The 23,476-nt window shown below is 51.9% G+C and overlaps 1 protein-coding gene across 2 annotated transcripts in view; it reads right to left on the minus strand.

Moving 5' to 3' along the window:
- Window positions 1–437: 437 nt before the first annotated feature.
- Window positions 438–23,476, minus strand: part of LOC123998265 (oxidative stress-induced growth inhibitor 2-like) — a 30,343-nt gene continuing 7,304 nt past the window's right edge. The window contains exons 2-7 of one of the 2 annotated variants that reach the window (XM_046303323.1): window positions 4,540–4,676; window positions 4,167–4,261; window positions 3,859–3,995; window positions 3,449–3,640; window positions 3,274–3,368; window positions 438–3,099 (exon numbers count right to left, since the gene is read on the minus strand). In XM_046303323.1, the coding sequence (XP_046159279.1) occupies window positions 1,923–3,099; window positions 3,274–3,368; window positions 3,449–3,640; window positions 3,859–3,995; window positions 4,167–4,233 (1,668 nt within the window). In that variant the 5' untranslated portion in view covers window positions 4,234–4,261; window positions 4,540–4,676 and the 3' untranslated portion in view covers window positions 438–1,922. The remainder of the gene's footprint in view (window positions 3,100–3,273; window positions 3,369–3,448; window positions 3,641–3,858; window positions 3,996–4,166; window positions 4,262–4,539; window positions 4,677–23,476) is intronic. The other variant, XM_046303322.1, reaches the window with a different exon arrangement.

Consider the following 23,476-nt stretch of genomic DNA (forward strand, 5'->3'; position numbering starts at 1 on the left):
TGTACAAGAGAGGAGTCCAACTCTACCAAGCACAAAGCAGCGTGTCTGTCTGTTGTGAACAGGAGAAGACTGTGGGTTATGTGTTGTAAGACAAGTAGAAAACCCTGGTTAGACCCCAGGGGTTGGGGAACCTGCTGTTTCCTTTTCTTATTAATCAACCCCTAGTTAACCCTTCTCATCAACACCTACTGTGTAGATTGGACATGTAGGTGTAATTAGCCATAAGCTGATGGTCTATCTGGGGGCAAGGTTGAGTGACTACCACCACCTTACAATTACACCTATCCACTGATTCATCTGTTCAGGTGTGGATGTAGTGCTTAAGGGCTGGTTAGTTTGGAATACAGCATATTGACCAGGAACTGTCCATACATCTTCAGTTTGCTGATCTTGTCAACAATCTATATTTTATCCCAATTCCACAAAAAAAAAAAAAATTCTGCAAACAGCTTCAGTCTTGAGGATGACTGCATGTGGAAATAAACTGCATATGAATACACACATTCTAAAGGCCACTGATTGGTTCAATAAATGAATGAAACTCTACCCTCAGTCCTCACAGCTTTACATAAAGTAACAGGTATTTGGCACAACAAACACATGAGGCATATGATGGCTGTGTGAAAGTGACATGGTATGAGAAATGTCACAGAGAATACTATACGGACCTGGAATCCGAGCCACAGGCATATTTCCTCCATAATGGCAACCAGAAAATGTGCATTTAACATAGTCATTAGGACTTCAATAGGCGATAGTCAACTCCTGATAAATGCAATGGACTAGCAGTTTTGTATTCAGACTGATGGACGTCAATAAATGCACCTACATTTTGCGTTTATCCAATGTACACTTATCAGGAGTCGTCGACTAGTAGTATTTTATAGACCCCTTTCTGTGTTTGTTAACATTGCTGCAAATTGGTGGCAGCAAAAAAGCCTATATTTAGATGTTACTTATGAGTGCATTTCACACTACTTTTGGATTATAATTGGATTTTAAGGCTCGTATGAATGTCCTGCTTAATATAATGTTTGTGTTATCCCAAATCAACTGCATTATACTTAAAAAACACTTCAACTTCAACCAGTAAAATGGCTATTTGGCTAGCTTTTGCTACAGCCTATGTCAATGAGAGTTAGCATTCTAGCTAACAACTGCTGCATCCAAAATAGTTATTTTTCAAAGATCACAACCAGATACTGCTTGGGGTCTGAAGTTTGGCACTGATGAGAAACTCTGAATTGAGATGATGGCAGAAACACTATAGCAGCTATGGGCCTATCTCTACAAAGTTCCATTTCCTTGAGGCTTTAAAGGGGAGTTGTAGTGGTTCACAGTCCATTGCATGGTGAAAGGCCATCAGAGAAATAGTAGGACAATTGTTTAAAGTAGATGAGAAATCAGAAAATGCACTTGCTTGAAAGACAAGGTGAACAAATAATAAAAACTCAAGACATTACAAAATGTCACAAATATGACTCTCAAAAACATTGTCACACTGCAGATTGGATTTCTGGATAGAGGACATTAAACCCTGTGACAGCTTCCCAGCAGAAACCAGAACAGTGGAGCTGTAACAGGTGGTGGGCTGAACCTGGTCATGATCTGTAACTAGCCTGCCTCCACTTCCATTGTTTTCAGTTCTCTCAGAAGTGGTAAGAAAGCTTCAGAGTTCAAATAGGCATGTCCACTGCAAACAATAAAATATAAAAAACGTACTGTTTGGCTTTGCCCTTTTAACTCAGAACTCCATTGGTTATAGTAGCTATTTTTACTAAGATGAACCTCTTCCTCCTTCCTCTCCTCCCTTTCTCCACCTCTTTCCTCTCCTTTCTCCCTTCGCTTAAATAAAGATGCCTCTTCCTCCTCTCTCCCTTCCAACTCATTCACCACCTGGTTCCTCGCCATCCACACTTCACCTAGATAAACTCCCCTCCTACTCCTCCCACTTCTGCGATCAGCTTGCCTTTCTTCTTCAGTCTCTTGAGCAGGCAGGAGGCAATGCCTAGAGCACCGCCCTTTAGGAAGCGAACAAAGTTGTCTCCCACCAGCGGGCCCATGGCGAACAGTCCTGGGTCCTTGGTGCACTCGAAGGTGTAGGGGTGCACATCCACAGGGTTCTGCTTGCAGGAGATGGGTTTGGTGGGGTCCAGTCCCAGGTACTGGCCCTGGCCCTTGAGGAAGAACAGGTTGGGATGGGTGCCGATCAACACCAGGGCCATGGAGATCTTAAAGGCCTTGAGGGAGTTGCTCCCCTGCAGGATACACTTCATGTCTGGCTGGAAGGACACCACACAGTGCTCTGGGAAGCTGGTGTAGTCAGGGAACAGAACGGGACCACCATTGGCGGCCATGTTAGTTGTGGTGGGTTGAGGCTTGGAGCACATCTTGGAGCAGACTGAGGCGGCCATGCTGGGAAGGCCATTGGTGGTGGAGGTGGCAGCCATGTTTGGTGTTGCGTGGGTCTGGGAGTGCATCATGTGGTAGACCTTGTGGTATTCTGGGTAGAGGGTCTTGGGTAGCTGTTTAAAGATGAGGCCTGGGTCATCTACGTGTTTGCGGAAGGCATGCAGCACGGAAATGTTGTTGTTACAAGCGCACAAAACCGCATCCGCTGCGCTTAACCCCGCCCCCACAATCAGCACCGGATCAGAGTTTGGCCCAAGCTTCTTCCGGCTCACAGCCAATCCCAGGGCAGAGATGCTGTGGAACACAAAGGGAAGCTCCTCCCCCTCCACACCCAGCTGAGCTGGCGAATCAGATGCGCCCGTGGCCAGAACTACATTCTCTGAAAACAGGCAGAAAGGAACGTGGGTGTCGCCCTGCACCCGCTGGTACCCCCTCACCTCCCACAGGCCCCCACCTCCCCCTTCATCTACACCCTCACTCTCCCTCCCCTCGTACACCCCCTTTCCCTCCTCCCCCAACCCTCCATGGCCATTCTCTAGACCCTCGCCCTCGGGTCCACGGAAAAGTTTCTGCACAGAGGTCACGTAGGTGTTGTCAACAAAGTTCTGCTTCAGGCCCATCAGCTTGACGTAGTTACGGTAGTAAGACGAGATCTCCTCTGGAGTGGCCCGGTCGTTGGTCACGCCCCTGGGGGGGGGGGGAGAGCACTCATTGTCAAACAAAAGATCCTTTAGTAAACTCTGTTAAAGTATTAAGAAGATATAAGCTGTCTCATTGTTTTGAATCTATTTCACTTTATTGCAGCATCTCTCTCTCTATCTCTCTCCCTCCTTCCCTCTCTGCATTTGCCATTGTCAGTACCTGCATTTGCCATTGTTAGTCAGGTCTCGGTAGTTGATCCCTGGCAGTTCCATCCAGATGCCCAGACTGATGGTCAGCATGGAGCCCTCCATCACCTAGAAGAGAGAGAAAAGAGAGAGGATTGGAGGTGAGGATTTTAAGAATGGAGTTTAGGTTTAGCATAGGAATAACTCACGTGCCAGGCCCCTCCAGGCGTTGCCCTGCCCAGCACCAGGTGAGGGAGGTGCTGCTGCTTGTCTCTTCTCCACTGTAGCACAGGGGGAAACTCGTAGCCAAAATCCGCATTGGGATGCAGCAGGGTGTCAAACAGCACCGCTACAGGGTTTCCTGACCGCCCCTCCAGACCTTCACTCAGATACTCCAGATCCTGCATAGAGAGACCAGACTTGATCATGTTTCAATGTTTGTCAACTGTGATCTGTGTGTGTGTGTGTGTGTGTGTGTGTGTGTGTGTGTGTGTGTGTGTGTGTGTGTGTGTGTGTGTGTGTGTGTGTGTGTGTGTGTGTGTGTGTGTGTGTGTGTGTGTGTGTGTGTGTGTGTGTGTGTGTGTTGTATATGTGTTTAAAGCAATGCTTTGATGTTCACCTGTTCAGTGATGGGCAGGTGTCTGGTCTCCTGTAACTTCCTGTACAGAACAGGGTTTGGGTGAACAGCTGAAGGGTCCAGGTAGGGCTTGTAGCCACTCAGCAGGTAGGACAGGCAGATACCTGATGGCCCGTTACCTAAACAGACATACAGAGGAGAGAATCAAATGTTTGCAATGTCAGAGGTTACCTGTGAATGATGACGGCGGGCGAGGTAGGATGGCGAAGGGGTGCTAGCCTCTTGGGGCAGAGTTAGAGGTTAGGGTTAGATGTTAGCGGTCAGGGGTCAGAGGTTAGGGCTAAACATACCTATGATGACCACAGGCAGTGTGGGGGGATGCTCTCGAGGCACAGTGGTCTCTTCCAGAAGAGGCATGGCTGTAGCCAGGGCCAGAGCCGGCACACTGAGAGATAGAGAGAGAGAGAGAGAGAGAGAAGAAAGAGAGAGAGAGAGAAAGGGGTCACCATGGTGACAGGATGGATGGAAACTCATAAACAAAGTGAAGGTGGTTGGTGGTCTTTCATTCTCTCACAGGTTAAGTGAGTCAGGTACAGTAGAGTGAGTGTGGGACTGCCAAATCATACAGAGAGAATGTCTGCTTGGCCAACAGTAGAGCTGTCGTCCGTTAGAGTGTGTTAGTTAGTGCCTTTTAGCTGAGAGAGGGTTGTGGTCTGAAATTACTGCAGTTGTCACTTCTCAGTCTGCTTCTCAGTCTGGTGTGACAGGTTCAAACTGGACTGGATCGGCCGTCACGGTTGTTGTTTTATGTGAGCGGAGATCCCATCCCTCGGTCTGTCTCTATCGACGCTCAGCTGACTCTCCAGCACACACACACAGGGAATAAAACAACTCTATTCATCATGCTATTGTGTCCAACTCTCTCTGTTTCTTTCTCTGTCTGTCTCTCTCTCTCTCTGTACACACACACACAGTCATGACCCCCTTCATATACACACACACAAATCCAATCAGGACCACAACACCCCTCCCTCCCACCCCGCCGCGCCCCCTGCATCGTACACACAGCCCATAGCTAGACGAACCTCCTCTTCCCAAACAAAAGACAGTATGCATCAAATCTATGGAGGCTCAGGTCTGTTGTGCCACGGTGCCATTGTGTGTGTGTGTATGCGTGTTTATGTTATGTGGCGGTGCCATTGTGTGCCCGGCGGGGTGGAAATCCCCCCTGATCACTCCCAGCAGGCTCTAATCCTGCAAGGCCTGTTTATATATTTACAGCCCTTTTCACCGGCCGGTGCAGTGGGAATGTAGACCTGGCACACTGACAGACTAGACAAGAGGGGCGCGCCTCCCTACCCCCATCCCCATACACACCCACCCAAACATCTCCCCTCTAAGCCTGCCTCACGCACACGCCTCCCGGTTCCCCTGTTTCCCACAGGTCATCCACACCCTTTCCCCTCCCACCTCCCTTCTGACATGTACCCACCTCCCATCCCACCTCCCTTCTGACATGTACCCATCTCACCTCCCTTCTGACATGCACCCATCTCCCTTCTCACCTCCCTTCTGACATGCACCCATCTTTCTTCTCACCTCCCTTCTGACATGCACCCATCTCCCTTCTCACCTCCCTTCTGACATGCACCCATCTCCCTTCTCACCTCCCTTCTGACATGCACCCATCTCCCTTCTCACCTCCCTTCTGACATGCTTCCATCTCCCTTCTGACATGCACCCACCTCCCTTCTGACATGCACCCATCTCCCTTCTCACCTCCCTTCTGACATGCACCCATCTCCCTTCTCACCTCCCTTCTGACATGCACCCATCTCCCTTCTCACCTCCCTTCTGACATGCACCCATCTCCCTTCTCACCTCCCTTCTGACATGCACCCATCTCCCTTCTCACTCCCTTCTGACATGCACCCATCTCCCTTCTCACCTCCCTTCTGACATGCACCCATCTCCCTTCCCTTCTGACATGCACCCATCTCACCCACCTCCCTTCTGACATGCACCCATCTCCCTTCTGACATGCACCCATCTCCCTTCTCACCTCCCTTCTGACATGCACCAATCTCCCTTCTCACCTCCCTTCTGACATGCACCCATCTCCCTTCTCACCTCCCATCTGACATGCACCCATCTCCCTTCTGACATGCACCCATCTCCCTTCTCACCTCCCTTCTGACATGTACCCATCTCCCTTTGACATGCACCCATCTCCCTTCTGACCTCCCATGCACCCATCTCCCTTCTCACCTCCCTTCTGACATGCACCCATCTCCCTTCCCACCTCCCTTCTGACATGCACCCATCTCCCTTCTGACATGCACCCATCTCCCTTCTCACCTCCCTTCTGACATGCACCAATCTCCCTTCTCACCTCCCTTCTGACATGCACCCATCTCCCTTCTCACCTCCCATCTGACATGCACCCATCTCCCTTCTGACATGCACCCATCTCCCTTCTCACCTCCCTTCTGACGTGTACCCATCTCCCTTCTGACATGCACCCATCTCCCTTCTCACCTCCCTTCTGACATGCACCCATCTCCCTTCTCACCTCCCTTCTGACATGCACCCATCTCCCTTCTCACCTCCCTTCTGACATGCACCCATCTCCCTTCTCACCTCCCTTCTGACATGCACCCATCTCCCTTCCCAACCCCCCTCTGACATGCACCGACCATCCCTAACCACCCCCCCACCATCCCTCCCACCTTCCCTCTGACATGCACCCACCATCCCTTCTACCTTCCCTCTGACATGCACCCACCATCCCTCCCATCTCCACTCTGGCATGCACCCACCATCCCTCCCACCTCCCCTCTGACATGCACCCACCATCCCTCCTACCTCCACTCTGGCATGCACCCACCATCCCTCCCACCTCCCCTCTGACATGCACCCACCATCCCTCCCACCTCCACTCTGGCATGCACCCACCATCCCTCCCACCTCCACTCTGGCATGCACCCACCATCCCTCCCACCTCCACTCTGGCATGCACCCACCATCCCTCCCACCTCCCCTCTGACATGCCCCCACGATTCCTCCCACCTCCACTCTGGCATGCACCCACCATCCCTCCCACCTCCACTCTGACATGCACCCACCATCCCTCCCACCTCCACTCTGGCATGCACCCACCATCCCTCCCACCTCCACTCTGGCATGCACCCACCATCCCTCCCACCTCCACTCTGGCATGCACCCACCATCCCTCCCACCTCCCCTCTGACATGCCCCCACGATTCCTCCCACCTCCACTCTGGCATGCACCCACCATCCCTCCCACCTCCACTCTGACATGCATCCACGATTCCTCCCACCTCCACTCTGGCATGCACCCACCTCCACTCTGACATGCACCCACCATCCCTCCCACCTCCACTCTGACATGCATCCACCATCCCTCCTACCTCCACTCTGGCATGCACCCACCATCCCTCCCACCTCCCCTCTGACATGCACCCACCTCCACTCTGACATGCACCCACCATCCCTCCCAACTCCACTCTGACATGCATCCACCATCCCTCCCACCTCCACTCTGACATGCACCCATCTCCCCTCTGACAAGCACACACTCCCCTCCCGCATCTCCCCCTTTCCACCCCCCACACCCCTGTCCAGCCCTGGGTAAGAGAGCCCTGCAGGCTGTTTTTCACCCAGTGCTGGGGAGTTGGGTGTTACCCTTTTCAGTAAAAGTGGTAGGATTCCATACACTGGCCGTGCTCTGTTTGGGTGGGAGTACCAGAGAAAGTCATGGAGGGAGCAGGCAGTGGGTATTGTAGAGCCGTGCCCCCTGTTTGGCAGGCTAAATCTGGCATTTCCACACCACTGACCAATTTAACACGGTCACCAGCATTCAGCCAGGGGGTACTCAACACTTCTAGAACTTATACCTGGGTTACTGTAAAGCACTTTGTGAATTTTTTTGTTTGTTAAAAGGGCTATATATTAAAAAATATACAGTGCATTGCGAAAGTATTCAGCCCCCTTGAACTTTGCGACCTTTTGCCACATTTCAGGCTTCAAACATAAAGATATAAAACTGTATTTTTTTATGAAGAATCAACAACAAGTGGGACACAATCATGAAGTGGAACGACATTTATTGGATATTTCAAACTTTAACAAATCAAAAACTGAAAAATTGGGCGTGCAAAATTATTCAGCCCCCTTAAGTTAATACTTTGTAGCGCCACCTTTTGCTGCGATTACAGCTGTAAGTCGCTTGGGGTATGTCTCTATCAGTTTTGCACATTGAGAGACTGAAATTTTTTCCCATTCCTCCTTGCAAAACAGCTCGAGCTCAGTGAGGTTGGATGGAGAGCATTTGTGAACAGCAGTTTTCAGTTCTTTCCACAGATTCTCGATTGGATTCAGGTCTGGACTTTGACTTGGCCATTCTAACACCTGGATATGTTTCTTTTTGAACCATTCCATTGTAGATTTTGCTTTATGTTTTGGATCAGTGTCTTGTTGGAAGACAAATCTCCGTCCCAGTCTCAGGTCTTTTGCAGACTCCATCAGGTTTTCTTCCAGAATGGTCCTGTATTTGGCTCCATCCATCTTCCCATCAATTTTAACCATCTTCCCTGTCCCTGCTGAAGAAAAGCAGGCCCAAACCATGATGCTGCCACCACCATGTTTGACAGTGGGGATGGTGTGTTCAGGGTGATGAGCTGTGTTGCTTTTATGCCAAACATAACGTTTTGCATTGTTGGCAAAAAGTTCAATTTTGGTTTCATCTGACCAGAGCACCTTCTTCCACATGTTTGGTGTGTCTCCCAGGTGGCTTGTGGCAAACTTTAAACAACACTTTTTATGGATATCTTTAAGAAATGGCTTTCTTCTTGCCACTCTTCCATAAAGGCCAGACTTGTGCAATATACGACTGATTGTTGTCCTATGGACAGAGTCTCCCACCTCAGCTGTAGATCTCTGCAGTTCATCCAGAGTGATCATGGGCCTCTTGGCTGCATCAGTCTTCTCCTTGTATGAGCTGAACGTTTAGAGGGACGGCCAGGTCTTGGTAGATTTGCAGTGGTCTGATACTCCTTCCATTTCAATATTATCGCTTGCACAGTGCTCCTTGGGATGTTTAAAGCTTGGAAAATATTTTTGTATCCAAATCCGGCTTTAAACTTCTTCACAACAGTATCTCGGACCTGCCTGGTGTGTTCCTTGTTCTTCATGATGCTCTCTGCACTCTTAACGGACCTCTGAGACAATCACAGTGCAGGTGCATTTATACGAAGACTTGATTACACACAGGTGGATTGTATTTATCATCATTAGTCGTTTAGGTCAACATTGGATAATTCAGAGATCCTCACTGAACTTCTGGAGAGAGTTTGCTGCACTGAAAGTAAAGGGGCTGAATAATTTTGCATGCCCAATTTTTCAGTTTTTTGATTTGTTAAAAAAGTTTGAAATATCCAATAAATGTCGTTCCACTTCATGATTGTGTCCCACTTGTTGTTGATTCTTCACAAAAAAAATACAGTTTTATATCTTTATGTTTGAAGCCTGAAATGTGACGAAAGGTTGCGAAGTTCAAGGGGGCCGAATACTTTCGCAAGGCACTGTATATATAAAAAAGATGAATACATTGATTTGTTATGCCGTGGCTTGAATGGGTTAGGTTCAGAGCCAGGGTTGAATGGGTTAGGTTCAGAGCCAGGGTTGAATGGGTTAGGTTCAGAGCCAGAGTTGAATGGGTTAGGTTCAGTGCCAGGGTTGAATGGGTTAGGTTCAGAGCCAGGGTTGAATGGGTTAGGTTCAGAGCCAGGGTTGAATGGGTTAGGTTCAGTGCCAGAGTTGAATGGGTTAGGTAGGTGGCAGTGCCAGAGTTGAATGGGTTAGGTAGGTGGCAGTGCCAGGGTTGAATGGGTTAGGTAGGTGGCAGTGCCAGGGTTGAATGGGTTAGGTCCAGTGCCAGGGTTGAATGGGTTAGGTAGGTGGCAGTGCCAGGGTTGAATGGGTTAGGTCCAGTGCCAGGGTTGAATGGGTTAGGTCCAGTGCCAGGGTTGAATGGGTTAGGTAGGTGGCAGTGCCAGGGTTGAATGGGTTAGGTAGGTGGCAGTGCCAGAGTTGAATGGGTTAGGTGGCAGTGCCAGGGTTGAATGGGTTAGGTAGGTGGCAGTGCCAGGGTTGAATGGGTTAGGTGGCAGTGCCAGGGTTGAATGGGTTAGGTAGGTGCAGGGTTGAATGGGTTAGGTAGGTCCAGTGCCATGGGTTGAATGGGTTAGGTCCAGTGCCAGGGTTGAATGGGTTAGGTAGGTGGCAGTGGTTGAATGGGTTAGGTGGGTGCCAGTGCCAGGGTTGAATGGGTTAGGTAGGTGGCAGTGCCAGAGTTGAATGGGTTAGGTAGGTGGCAGTGCCAGGGTTGAATGGGTTAGGTAGGTGGCAGTGCCAGAGTTGAATGGGTTAGGTAGGTGGCAGTGCCAGGGTTGAATGGGTTAGGTAGGTGGCAGTGCCAGGGTTGAATGGGTTAGGTAGGTGGCAGTGCCAGAGTTGAATGGGTTAGGTAGGTGGCAGTGCCAGGGTTGAATGGGTTAGGTAGGTGGCAGTGCCAGGGTTGAATGGGTTAGGTAGGTGGCAGTGCCAGGGTTGAATGGGTTAGGTAGGTGGCAGTGCCAGGGTTGAATGGGTTAGGTAGGTGGCAGTGCCAGGGTTGAATGGGTAGGTGGCAGTGCCAGGGTTGAATGGGTTAGGTAGGTGGCAGTGCCAGGGTTGAATGGGTTAGGTAGGTGGCAGTGCCAGGGTTGAATGGGTTAGGTAGGTGGCAGTGCCAGGGTTGAATGGGTTAGGTAGGTGGCAGTGCCAGGGTTGAATGGGTTAGGTGGCAGTGCCAGGGTTGAATGGGCGGCAGTGCCAGGGTTGAATGGGTTAGGTCCAGTGCCAGGGTTGAATGGGTTGTCCAGTACCAGGGTTGAATGGGTTAGGTCAGTGCCAGGGTTGAATGGGTTAGGTGGCAGTGCCAGGGTTGAATGGGTTAGGTGGCAGTACCAGGGTTGAATGGGTTAGGTGGCAGGGTTGAAGTTAGGTGGCAGTGGGTTGAATGGGTTAGGTAGGTGGCAGAGCCAGGGTTGAATGGGTTAGGTAGGTGGCAGTGCCAGAGTTCAATGGGTTAGGTGGCAGTGCCAGGGTTGAATGGGTTAGGTAGGTGGCAGTGCCAGAGTTGAATGGGTTAGGTGGCAGTGCCAGGGTTGAATGGGTTAGGTAGGTGGCAGAGCCAGGGTTGAATGGGTTAGGTAGGTGGCAGTGCCAGGGTTGAATGGGTTAGGTAGGTGGCAGTGCCAGGGTTGAATGGGTTAGGTAGGTGGCAGAGCCAGGGTTGAATGGGTTAGGTAGGTGGCAGTGCCAGGGTTGAATGGGTTAGGTAGGTGGCAGTGCCAGGGTTGAATGGGTTAGGTAGGTGGCAGTGCCAGGGTTGAATGGGTTAGGTCCAGTGCCAGGGTTGAATGGGTTAGGTCCAGTACCAGGGTTGAATGGGTTAGGTTCAGTACCAGGGTTGAATGGGTTAGGTGGCAGTGCCAGGGTTGAATGGGTTAGGTCCAGTGCCAGGGTTGAATGGGTTAGGTCCAGTACCAGGGTTGAATGGGTTAGGTTCAGTACCAGGGTTGAATGGGTTAGGTGGCAGTGCCAGGGTTGAATGGGTTAGGTCCAGTACCATGGTTGAATGGGTTAGGTGGCAGTGCCAGGGTTGAATGGGTTAGGTGGCAGTGCCAGGGTTGAATGGGTTAGGTTCACTGCCAGGGTTGGATGGGTTAGGTGGCAGTGCCAGGGTTGAATGGGTTAGGTGGCAGTACCAGGGTTGAATGGGTTAGGTTCAGTACCAGGGTTGAATGGGTTAGGTTCAGTACCAGGGTTGAATGGGTTAGGTTCAGTGCCAGGGTTGAATGGGTTAGGTTCAGTGCCAGGGTTGAATGGGTTAGGTGGCAGTACCAGGTTTCAATGGGTTAGGTTCAGTGCCAGGGTTGAATGGGTTAGGTTCAGTGCCAGGGTTGAATGGGTTAGGTGGCAGTACCAGGTTTCAATGGGTTAGGTTCAGTGCCAGGGTTGAATGGGTTAGGTGGCAGTGCCAGGGTTGAATGGGTTAGGTGGCAGTACCAGGGTTGAATGGGTTAGGTTCAGTACCAGGGTTGAATGGGTTAGGTGGCAGTACCAGGGTTGAATGGGTTAGGTGGCAGTACCAGGGTTGAATGGGTTAGGTTCAGTGCCAGGGTTGAATGGGTTAGGTGTCAGTACCAGGGTTGAATGGGTTAGGTGGCAGTGCCAGGGTTGAATGGGTTAGGTGGCAGTACCAGGGTTGAATGGGTTAGGTTCAGTGCCAGGGTTGAATGGGTTAGGTGGCAGTGCCAGGGTTGAATGGGTTAGGTGGCAGTGCCAGGGTTGAATGGGTTAGGTGGCAGTACCAGGGTTGAATGGGTTAGGTTCAGTGCCAGGGTTGAATGGTTTAGGTGGCAGTGCCAGGGTTGAATGGGTTAGGTGGCAGTGCCAGGGTTGAATGGGTTAGGTGGCAGTACCAGGGTTGAATGGGTTAGGTGGCAGTGCCAGGGTTGATTGGGTTAGGTGGCAGTGCCAGGGTTGAATGGGTTAGGTTCAGTACCAGGGTTGAATGGGTTAGGTTCAGTGCCAGGGTTGAATGGGTTAGGTTCAGTGCCAGGGTTGAATGGTTTCGGTTCAGTACCAGGGTTGAATGGGTTAGGTTCAGTGCCAGGGTTGAATGGGTTAGGTTCAGTACCAGGGTTGAATGGGTTAGGTTCAGTGCCAGGGTTGAATGGGTTAGGTTCAGTACCAGGGTTGAATGGGTTAGGTTCAGTACCAGGGTTGAATGGGTTATGTGGCAGTGCCAGGATTGAATGGGTTAGGTGGCAGTGCCCGGGTTGAATGGGTTAGGTGGCAGTACCAGGGTTGAATGGGTTAGGTTCAGTGCCAGGGTTGAATGGGTTAGGTGGCAGTACCAGGGTTGAAAGGTTCAGTACCAGGGTTGAATGGGTTAGGTTCAGTGCCAGGGTTGAATGGGTTAGGTGGCAGTACCAGGGTTGAATGGGTTAGGTTCAGTGCCAGGGTTGAATGGGTTAGGTTCAGTGCCAGGGTTGAATGGGTTAGGTTCAGTGCCAGGGTTGAATGGGTTAGGTGGCAGTACCAGGGTTGAATAGGTTAGGTTCAGTACCAGGGTTGAATGGGTTAGGTTCAGTGCCAGGGTTGAATGGGTTAGGTGGCAGTACCAGGGTTGAATGGGTTAGGTTCAGAGCCAGGGTTGAATGGGTTAGGTTCAGTGCCAGAGTTGAATGGGTTAGGTAGGTGGCAGTGCCAGAGTTGAATGGGTTAGGTAGGTGGCAGTGCCAGGGTTGAATGGGTTAGGTAGGTGGCAGTGCCAGGGTTGAATGGGTTAGGTCCAGTGCCAGGGTTGAATGGGTTAGGTCCAGTACCAGGGTTGAATGGGTTAGGTGGCAGTGCCAGGGTTGAATGGGTCAGGTTCAGTACCAGGGTTGAATGGGTTAGGTGGCAGTGCCAGGGTTGAATGGGTTAGGTGGCAGTACCAGGGTTGAATGGGTTGGGTTCAGTACCAGGGTTGAATGGGTTAGGTTCAGTGCCAGGGTTGAATGGGTTAGGTGGCAGTACCAGGGTTGAATGGGTTAGGTTCAGTGCCAGGGTTGAATGGGTTAGGTTCAGTGCCAGGGTTGAATGGGTTAGGTTCAGTGCCAGGGTTGAATGGGTTAGGTGGCAGTACCAGGGTTGAATGGGTTAGGTGGCAGTACCAGGGTTCAATGGGTTAGGTCCAGTACCAGGGTTGAATGGGTTAGGTTCAGTGCCAGGGTTGAATGGATTAGGTGGCAGTGCCAGGGTTGAATGGGTTAGGTGGCAGTATCAGGGTTCAATGGGTTAGGTTCAGTACCAGGGTTGAATGGGTTAGGTTCAGTACCAGGGTTGAATGGGTTAGGTTCAGTGCCAGGGTTGAATGGGTTAGGTGGCAGTGCCAGGGTTGAATGGGTTAGGTGGCAGTACCAGGGTTGAATGGGTTAGGTAGGTGGCAGAGCCAGGGTTGAATGGGTTAGGTAGGTGGCAGTGCCAGAGTTCAATGGGTTAGGTGGCAGTGCCAGGGTTGAATGGGTTGAATGGGTTGGGTTAGGTGGCAGTGCCAGGGTTTGAATGGGTTGAAGGTTCAGTGCCAGGGTTGAATGGGTTAGGTAGGTGGCAGTGCCAGGGTTGAATGGGTTAGGTGGCAGTGCCAGGGTTGAATGGGTTAGGTGGCAGTGCCAGGGTTGAATGGGTTAGGTAGGTGGCAGTGCCAGGGTTGAATGGGTTAGGTAGGTGGCAGTGCCAGGGTTGAATGGGAGGTCCAGTGCCAGGGTTGAATGGGTTAGGTCCAGTACCAGGGTTGAATGGGTTAGGTTCAGTACCAGGGTTGAATGGGTTAGGTGGCAGTGCCAGGGTTGAATGGGTTAGGTCCAGGGTTGAATGGGTTAGGTCCAGTACCAGGGTTGAATGGGTTAGGTTCAGTACCAGGGTTGAATGGGTTAGGTGGCAGTGCCAGGGTTGAATGGGTTAGGTCCAGTACCATGGTTGAATGGGTTAGGTGGCAGTGCCAGGGTTGAATGGGTTAGGTGGCAGTGCCAGGGTTGAATGGGTTAGGTTCACTGCCAGGGTTGGATGGGTTAGGTGGCAGTGCCAGGGTTGAATGGGTTAGGTGGCAGTACCAGGGTTGAATGGGTTAGGTTCAGTACCAGGGTTGAATGGGTTAGGTTCAGTACCAGGGTTGAATGGGTTAGGTTCAGTGCCAGGGTTGAATGGGTTAGGTTCAGTGCCAGGGTTGAATGGGTTAGGTGGCAGTACCAGGTTTCAATGGGTTAGGTTCAGTGCCAGGGTTGAATGGGTTAGGTTCAGTGCCAGGGTTGAATGGGTTAGGTGGCAGTACCAGGTTTCAATGGGTTAGGTTCAGTGCCAGGGTTGAATGGGTTAGGTGGCAGTGCCAGGGTTGAATGGGTTAGGTGGCAGTACCAGGGTTGAATGGGTTAGGTTCAGTACCAGGGTTGAATGGGTTAGGTGGCAGTACCAGGGTTGAATGGGTTAGGTGGCAGTACCAGGGTTGAATGGGTTAGGTTCAGTGCCAGGGTTGAATGGGTTAGGTGTCAGTACCAGGGTTGAATGGGTTAGGTGGCAGTGCCAGGGTTGAATGGGTTAGGTGGCAGTACCAGGGTTGAATGGGTTAGGTTCAGTGCCAGGGTTGAATGGGTTAGGTGGCAGTGCCAGGGTTGAATGGGTTAGGTGGCAGTGCCAGGGTTGAATGGGTTAGGTGGCAGTACCAGGGTTGAATGGGTTAGGTTCAGTGCCAGGGTTGAATGGTTTAGGTTGCCAGGGTTGAATGGGTTAGGTGGCAGTGCCAGGGTTGAATGGGTTAGGTGGCAGTACCAGGGTTGAATGGGTTAGGTGGCAGTGCCAGGGTTGAAGGTGGCAGTGCCAGGGTTGAATGGGTTAGGTTCAGTACCAGGGTTGAATGGGTTAGGTTCAGTGCCAGGGTTGAATGGGTTAGGTTCAGTGCCAGGGTTGAATGGTTTCGGTTCAGTACCAGGGTTGAATGGGTTAGGTTCAGTGCCAGGGTTGAATGGGTTAGGTTCAGTACCAGGGTTGAATGGGTTAGGTTCAGTGCCAGGGTTGAATGGGTTAGGTTCAGTACCAGGGTTGAATGGGTTAGGTTCAGTACCAGGGTTGAATGGGTTATGTGGCAGTGCCAGGATTGAATGGGTTAGGTGGCAGTGCCCGGGTTGAATGGGTTAGGTGGCAGTACCAGGGTTGAATGGGTTAGGTTCAGTGCCAGGGTTGAATGGGTTAGGTGGCAGTACCAGGGTTGAATGGGTTAGGTTCAGTACCAGGGTTGAATGGGTTAGGTTCAGTGCCAGGGTTGAATGGGTTAGGTGGCAGTACCAGGGTTGAATGGGGGTTTGCCAGGTTGAATGGGTTAGGTTCAGTGCCAGGGTTGAATGGGTTAGGTTCAGTGCCAGGGTTGAATGGGCAGTGGCAGTACCAGGGTTGAATAGGTTAGGTTCAGTACCAGGGTTGAATGGGTTAGGTTCAGTGCCAGGGTTGAATGGGTTAGGTGGCAGTACCAGGGTTGAATGGGTTAGGTTCAGAGCCAGGGTTGAATGGGTTAGGTTCAGTGCCAGAGTTGAATGGGTTAGGTAGGTGGCAGTGCCAGAGTTGAATGGGTTAGGTAGGTGGCAGTGCCAGGGTTGAATGGGTTAGGTAGGTGGCAGTGCCAGGGTTGAATGGGTTAGGTCCAGTGCCAGGGTTGAATGGGTTAGGTCCAGTACCAGGGTTGAATGGGTTAGGTGGCAGTGCCAGGGTTGAATGGGTCAGGTTCAGTACCAGGGTTGAATGGGTTAGGTGGCAGTGCCAGGGTTGAATGGGTTAGGTGGCAGTACCAGGGTTGAATGGGTTGGGTTCAGTACCAGGGTTGAATGGGTTAGGTTCAGTGCCAGGGTTGAATGGGTTAGGTGGCAGTACCAGGGTTGAATGGGTTAGGTTCAGTGCCAGGGTTGAATGGGTTAGGTTCAGTGCCAGGGTTGAATGGGTTAGGTTCAGTGCCAGGGTTGAATGGGTTAGGTGGCAGTACCAGGGTTGAATGGGTTAGGTGGCAGTACCAGGGTTCAATGGGTTAGGTCCAGTACCAGGGTTGAATGGGTTAGGTTCAGTGCCAGGGTTGAATGGATTAGGTGGCAGTGCCAGGGTTGAATGGGTTAGGTGGCAGTATCAGGGTTCAATGGGTTAGGTTCAGTACCAGGGTTGAATGGGTTAGGTTCAGTACCAGGGTTGAATGGGTTAGGTTCAGTGCCAGGGTTGAATGGGTTAGGTGGCAGTGCCAGGGTTGAATGGGTTAGGTGGCAGTACCAGGGTTCAATGGGTTAGGTTCAGTACCAGGGTTGAATGGGTTAGGTTCAGTGCCAGGGTTGAATGGGTTAGGTGGCAGTGCCAGGGTTGAATGGGTTAGGTGGCAGTACCAGGGTTGAATGGGTTAGGTTCAGTACCAGGGTTGAATGGGTTAGGTTCAGTGCCAGGGTTGAATGGGTTAGGTTCAGTGCCAGGGTTGAATGGGTTAGGTGGCAGTACCAGGGTTCAATGGGTTAGGTGGCAGTACCAGGGTTGAATGGGTTAGGTTCAGTGCCAGGGTTGAATGGGTTAGGTTCAGTGCCAGGGTTGAATGGGTTAGGTGGCAGTACCAGGGTTGAATGGGTTAGGTTCAGTGCCAGGGTTGAATGGGTTAGGTTCAGTGCCAGGGTTGAATGGGTTAGGTGGCAGTACCAGGGTTCAATGGGTTAGGTTCAGTACCAGGGTTGAATGGGTTAGGTGGCAGTGCCAGGGTTGAATGGGTTAGGTGGCAGTACCAGGGTTGAATGGGTTAGGTTCAGTACCAGGGTTGAATGGGTTAGGTGGCAGTACCAGGGTTGAATGGGTTAGGTGGCAGTGCCAGGGTTGAATGGGTTAGGTTCAGAGCCAGGGTTGAATGGGTTAGGTAGGTGGCAGTGCCAGAGTTGAATGGGTTAGGTAGGTGGCAGTGCCAGGGTTGAATGGGTTAGGTAGGTGGCAGTGCCAGGGTTGAATGGGTTAGGTAGGTGGCAGTGCCAGAGTTCAATGGGTTAGGTTCAGTGCCAGGGTTGAATGGGTTAGGTTCAGAGCCAGGGTTGAATGGGTTTGGTTCAGTGCCAGAGTTGAATGGGTTAGGTAGGTGGCAGTGCCAGAGTTGAATGGGTTAGGTAGGTGGCAGTGCCAGGGTTGAATGGGTTAGGTAGGTGGCAGTGCCAGGGTTGAATGGGTTAGGTCCAGTGCCAGGGTTGAATGGGTTAGGTAGGTGGCAGTGCCAGGGTTGAATGGGTTAGGTAGGTGGCAGTGCCAGAGTTGAATGAGTTAGGTAGGTGGCAGTGCCAGAGTTGAATGGGTTAGGTAGGTGGCAGTGCCAGGGTTGAATGGGTTAGGTAGGTGGCAGTGCCAGGGTTGAATGGGTTAGGTAGGTGGCAGTGCCAGGGTTGAATGGGTTAGGTAGGTGGCAGTGCCAGGGTTGAATGGGTTAGGTAGGTGGCAGAGCCAGGGTTGAATGGGTTAGGTAGGTGGCAGTGCCAGAGTTGAATGGGTTAGGTGGCAGTGCCAGGGTTGAATGGGTTAGGTAGGTGGCAGTGCCAGAGTTGAATGGGTTAGGTGGCAGTGCCAGGGTTGATGGGTTAGGTAGGTGGCAGAGCCAGGGTTGAATGGGTTAGGTAGGTGGCAGTGCCAGAGTTGAATGGGTTAGGTAGGTGGCAGTGCCAGGGTTGAATGGGTTAGGTAGGTGGCAGTGCCAGAGTTGAATGGGTTAGGTGGCAGTGCCAGGGTTGAATGGGTTAGGTAGGTGGCAGAGCCAGGGTTGAATGGGTTAGGTAGGTGGCAGTGCCAGAGTTGAATGGGTTAGGTAGGTGGCAGTGCCAGGGTTGAATGGGTTAGGTAGGTGGCAGTGCCAGAGTTGAATGGGTTAGGTGGCAGTGCCAGGGTTGAATGGGTTAAGTAGGTGGCAGAGCCAGGGTTGAATGGGTTAGGTAGGTGGCAGAGCCAGGGTTGAATGGGTTAGGTAGGTGGCAGAGCCAGGGTTGAATGGGTTAGGTAGGTGGCAGTGCCAGGGTTGAATGGGTTAGGTAGGTGGCAGTGCCAGGGTTGAATGGGTTAGGTCCAGTTCCAGGGTTGAATGGGTTAGGTCCAGTACCAGGGTTGAATGGGTTAGGTTCAGTACCAGGGTTGAATGGGTTAGGTTCAGTACCAGGGTTGAATGGGTTAGGTCCAGTACCAGGGTTGAATGGGTTAGGTCCAGTACCAGGGTTGAATGGGTTAGGTCCAGTACCAGGGTTGAATGTGTTAGGTTCAGTACCAGGGTTGAATGGGTTAGGTGGCAGTGCCAGGGTTGAATGGGTTAGGTCCAGTACCATGGTTGAATGGGTTAGGTGGCAGTGCCAGGGTTGAATGGGTTTAGGTTCAGTGCCAGGGTTGAATGGGTTAGGTGGCAGTACCAGAGTTGAATGGGTTAGGTTCAGTACCAGGGTTGAATGGGTTAGGTCCAGTACCAGGGTTGAATGGGTTAGGTTCAGTACCAGGGTTGAATGGGTTAGGTCCAGTACCAGGGTTGAATGGGTTAGGTAGGTGGCAGTACCAGGGTTGAATGGGTTAGGTAGGTGGCAGTGCCAGGGTTGAATGGGTTAGGTCCAGTACCAGGGTTGAATGGGTTAGGTGGCAGTGCCAGGGTTGAATGGATTAGGTAGGTGGCAGTGCCAAGTTGAATGAGTTTAGGTGGCAGTGCCAGGGTTGAATGGGTTAGGTAGGTGGCAGTGCCAGGGTTGAATGGGTTAGGTAGGTGGCAGTGCCAGGGTTGAATGGGTTAGGTGGCAGTGCCAGGGTGAGGGTTGAATGGGTTAGGTAGGTGGCAGAGCCAGGGTTGAATGGGTTAGGTAGGTGTGCCAGAGTTGAATGGGTTAGGTGGTAGTGCCAGGGTTGAATGGGTTAGGTTCAGTACCAGGGTTGAATGGGTTAGGTGGCAGTGCCAGGGTTGAATGGGTTAGGTGGCAGTGCCAGGGTTGAAAGGTGGCAGGCCAGGGTTGAATGGGTTAGGTTGGCAGTGCCAGGGTTGAATGGGTTAGGTGGCAGTGCCAGGGTTGAATGGGTTAGGTGGCAGTACCAGGGTTGAATGGGTTAGGTTCAGTACCAGGGTTGAATGGGTTAGGTGGCAGTGCCAGGGTTGAATGGGTTAGGTGGCAGTACCAGGGTTGAATGGGTTAGGTGGCAGTACCAGGGTTGAATGGGTTAGGCAGTGCCAGGGTTGAATGGGTTAGGTTCAGTGCCAGGGTTGAATGGGTTAGGTTCAGTGCCAGGGTTGAATGGGTTAGGTGGCAGTACCAGGGTTGAATGGGTTAGGTTCAGTGCCAGGGTTGAATGGGTTGAAGGTTCAGTGCCAGGGTTGAATGGGTTGAATGGGTTGGTGGCAGTACCAGGGTTCAATGGGTTAGGTTCAGTACCAGGGTTGAATGGGTTAGGTGGCAGTGCCAGGGTTGAATGGGTTAGGTGGCAGTGACCAGGGTTGAATGGGTTAGGTTCAGTACCAGGGTTGAATGGGTTAGGTGGCAGTACCAGGGTTGAATGGGTTAGGTGGCAGTGCCAGGGTTGAATGGGTTAGGTTCAGAGCCAGGGTTGAATGGGTTAGGTAGGTGGCAGTGCCAGAGTTGAATGGGTTAGGTAGGTGGCAGTGCCAGGGTTGAATGGGTTAGGTAGGTGGCAGTGCCAGGGTTGAATGGGTTAGGTAGGTGGCAGTGCCAGAGTTCAATGGGTTAGGTTCAGTGCCAGGGTTGAATGGGTTAGGTTCAGAGCCAGGGTTGAATGGGTTAGGTTCAGTGCCAGAGTTGAATGGGTTAGGTAGGTGGCAGTGCCAGAGTTGAATGGGTTAGGTAGGTGGCAGTGCCAGGGTTGAATGGGTTAGGTAGGTGGCAGTGCCAGGGTTGAATGGGTTAGGTCCAGTGCCAGGGTTGAATGGGTTAGGTAGGTGGCAGTGCCAGGGTTGAATGGATTAGGTAGGTGGCAGTGCCAGAGTTGAATGAGTTAGGTAGGTGGCAGTGCCAGAGTTGAATGGGTTAGGTAGGTGGCAGTGCCAGGGTTGAAAGGGTTAGGTAGGTGGCAGTGCCAGGGTTGAATGGGTTAGGTAGGTGGCAGTGCCAGGGTTGAATGGGTTAGGTAGGTGGCAGTGCCAGGGTTGAATGGGTTAGGTAGGTGGCAGAGCCAGGGTTGAATGGGTTAGGTAGGTGGCAGTGCCAGAGTTGAATGGGTTAGGTGGCAGTGCCAGGGTTGAATGGGTTAGGTAGGTGGCAGTGCCAGAGTTGAATGGGTTAGGTGGCAGTGCCAGGGTTGATGGGTTAGGTAGGTGGCAGAGCCAGGGTTGAATGGGTTAGGTAGGTGGCAGTGCCAGAGTTGAATGGGTTAGGTAGGTGGCAGTGCCAGGGTTGAATGTGTTAGGTAGGTGGCAGTGCCAGAGTTGAATGGGTTAGGTGGCAGTGCCAGGGTTGAATGGGTTAGGTAGGTGGCAGAGCCAGGGTTGAATGGGTTAGGTAGGTGGCAGTGCCAGAGTTGAATGGGTTAGGTAGGTGGCAGTGCCAGGGTTGAATGGGTTAGGTAGGTGGCAGTGCCAGAGTTGAATGGGTTAGGTGGCAGTGCCAGGGTTGAATGGGTTAGGTAGGTGGCAGAGCCAGGGTTGAATGGGTTAGGTAGGTGGCAGAGCCAGGGTTGAATGGGTTAGGTAGGTGGCAGAGCCAGGGTTGAATGGGTTAGGTAGGTGGCAGTGCCAGGGTTGAATGGGTTAGGTAGGTGGCAGTGCCAGGGTTGAATGGGTTAGGTAGGTGGCAGTGCCAGGGTTGAATGGGTTAGGTCCAGTTCCAGGGTTGAATGGGTTAGGTCCAGTACCAGGGTTGAATGGGTTAGGTTCAGTACCAGGGTTGAATGGGTTAGGTGGCAGTGCCAGGGTTGAATGGGTTAGGTCCAGTACCAGGGTTGAATGGGTTAGGTTCAGTACCAGGGTTGAATGGGTTAGGTGGCAGTGCCAGGGTTGAATGGGTTAGGTCCAGTACCATGGTTGAATGGGTTAGGTGGCAGTGCCAGGGTTGAATGGGTTAGGTGGCAGTGCCAGGGTTGAATGGGTTAGGTTCACTGCCAGGGTTGAATGGGTTAGGTGGCAGTACCAGGGTTGAATGGGTTAGGTCCAGTACCAGGGTTGAATGGGTTAGGTTCAGTACCAGGGTTGAATGGGTTAGGTTCAGTACCAGGGTTGAATGGGTTAGGTCCAGTACCAGGGTTGAATGGGTTAGGTCCAGTACCAGGGTTGAATGGGTTAGGTCCAGTACCAGGGTTGAATGTGTTAGGTTCAGTACCAGGGTTGAATGGGTTAGGTGGCAGTGCCAGGGTTGAATGGGTTAGGTCCAGTACCATGGTTGAATGGGTTAGGTGGCAGTGCCAGGGTTGAATGGGTTAGGTGGCAGTGCCAGGGTTGAATGGGTTAGGTTCACTGCCAGGGTTGGATGGGTTAGGTGGCAGTGCCAGGGTTGAATGGGTTAGGTGGCAGTACCAGGGTTGAATGGGTTAGGTTCAGTACCAGGGTTGAATGGGTTAGGTGACAGTGCCAGGGTTGAATGGGTTAGGTGGCAGTACCAGGGTTGAATGGGTTAGGTTCAGTACCAGGGTTGAATGGGTTAGGTTCAGTGCCAGGGTTGAATGGGTTAGGTTCAGTGCCAGGGTTGAATGGGTTAGGTGGCAGTACCAGGGTTCAATGGGTTAGGTTCAGTACCAGGGTTGAATGGGTTAGGTGGCAGTGCCAGGGTTGAATGGGTTAGGTGGCAGTACCAGGGTTGAATGGGTTAGGTTCAGTACCAGGGTTGAATGGGTTAGGTGGCAGTACCAGGGTTGAATGGGTTAGGTGGCAGTGCCAGGGTTGAATGGGTTAGGTTCAGAGCCAGGGTTGAATGGGTTAGGTAGGTGGCAGTGCCAGAGTTGAATGGGTTAGGTAGGTGGCAGTGCCAGGGTTGAATGGGTTAGGTAGGTGGCAGTGCCAGGGTTGAATGGGTTAGGTAGGTGGCAGTGCCAGAGTTCAATGGGTTAGGTTCAGTGCCAGGGTTGAATGGGTTAGGTTCAGAGCCAGGGTTGAATGGGTTAGGTTCAGTGCCAGAGTTGAATGGGTTAGGTAGGTGGCAGTGCCAGAGTTGAATGGGTTAGGTAGGTGGCAGTGCCAGGGTTGAATGGGTTAGGTCCAGTGCCAGGGTTGAATGGGTTAGGTAGGTGGCAGTGCCAGGGTTGAATGGGTTAGGTAGGTGGCAGTGCCAGAGTTGAATGAGTTAGGTAGGTGGCAGTGCCAGAGTTGAATGGGTTAGGTAGGTGGCAGTGCCAGGGTTGAAAGGGTTAGGTAGGTGGCAGTGCCAGGGTTGAATGGGTTAGGTAGGTGGCAGTGCCAGGGTTGAATGGGTTAGGTAGGTGGCAGTGCCAGGGTTGAATGGGTTAGGTAAGTGGCAGAGACAGGGTTGAATGGGTTAGGTAGGTGGCAGTGCCAGAGTTGAATGGGTTAGGTGGCAGTGCCAGGGTTGAATGGGTTAGGTAGATGGCAGTGCCAGAGTTGAATGGGTTAGGTGGCAGTGCCAGGGTTGATGGGTTAGGTAGGTGGCAGAGCCAGGGTTGAATGGGTTAGGTAGGTGGCAGTGCCAGAGTTGAATGGGTTAGGTAGGTGGCAGTGCCAGGGTTGAATGTGTTAGGTAGGTGGCAGTGCCAGAGTTGAATGGGTTAGGTGGCAGTGCCAGGGTTGAATGGGTTAGGTAGGTGGCAGAGCCAGGGTTGAATGGGTTAGGTAGGTGGCAGTGCCAGAGTTGAATGGGTTAGGTAGGTGGCAGTGCCAGGGTTGAATGGGTTAGGTAGGTGGCAGTGCCAGAGTTGAATGGGTTAGGTGGCAGTGCCAGGGTTGAATGGGTTAGGTAGGTGGCAGAGCCAGGGTTGAATGGGTTAGGTAGGTGGCAGAGCCAGGGTTGAATGGGTTAGGTAGGTGGCAGAGCCAGGGTTGAATGGGTTAGGTAGGTGGCAGTGCCAGGGTTGAATGGGTTAG

Source organism: Oncorhynchus gorbuscha, linkage group LG15, assembly GCF_021184085.1.
Source record: "Oncorhynchus gorbuscha isolate QuinsamMale2020 ecotype Even-year linkage group LG15, OgorEven_v1.0, whole genome shotgun sequence".
NCBI lineage: Eukaryota > Metazoa > Chordata > Actinopteri > Salmoniformes > Salmonidae > Oncorhynchus > Oncorhynchus gorbuscha.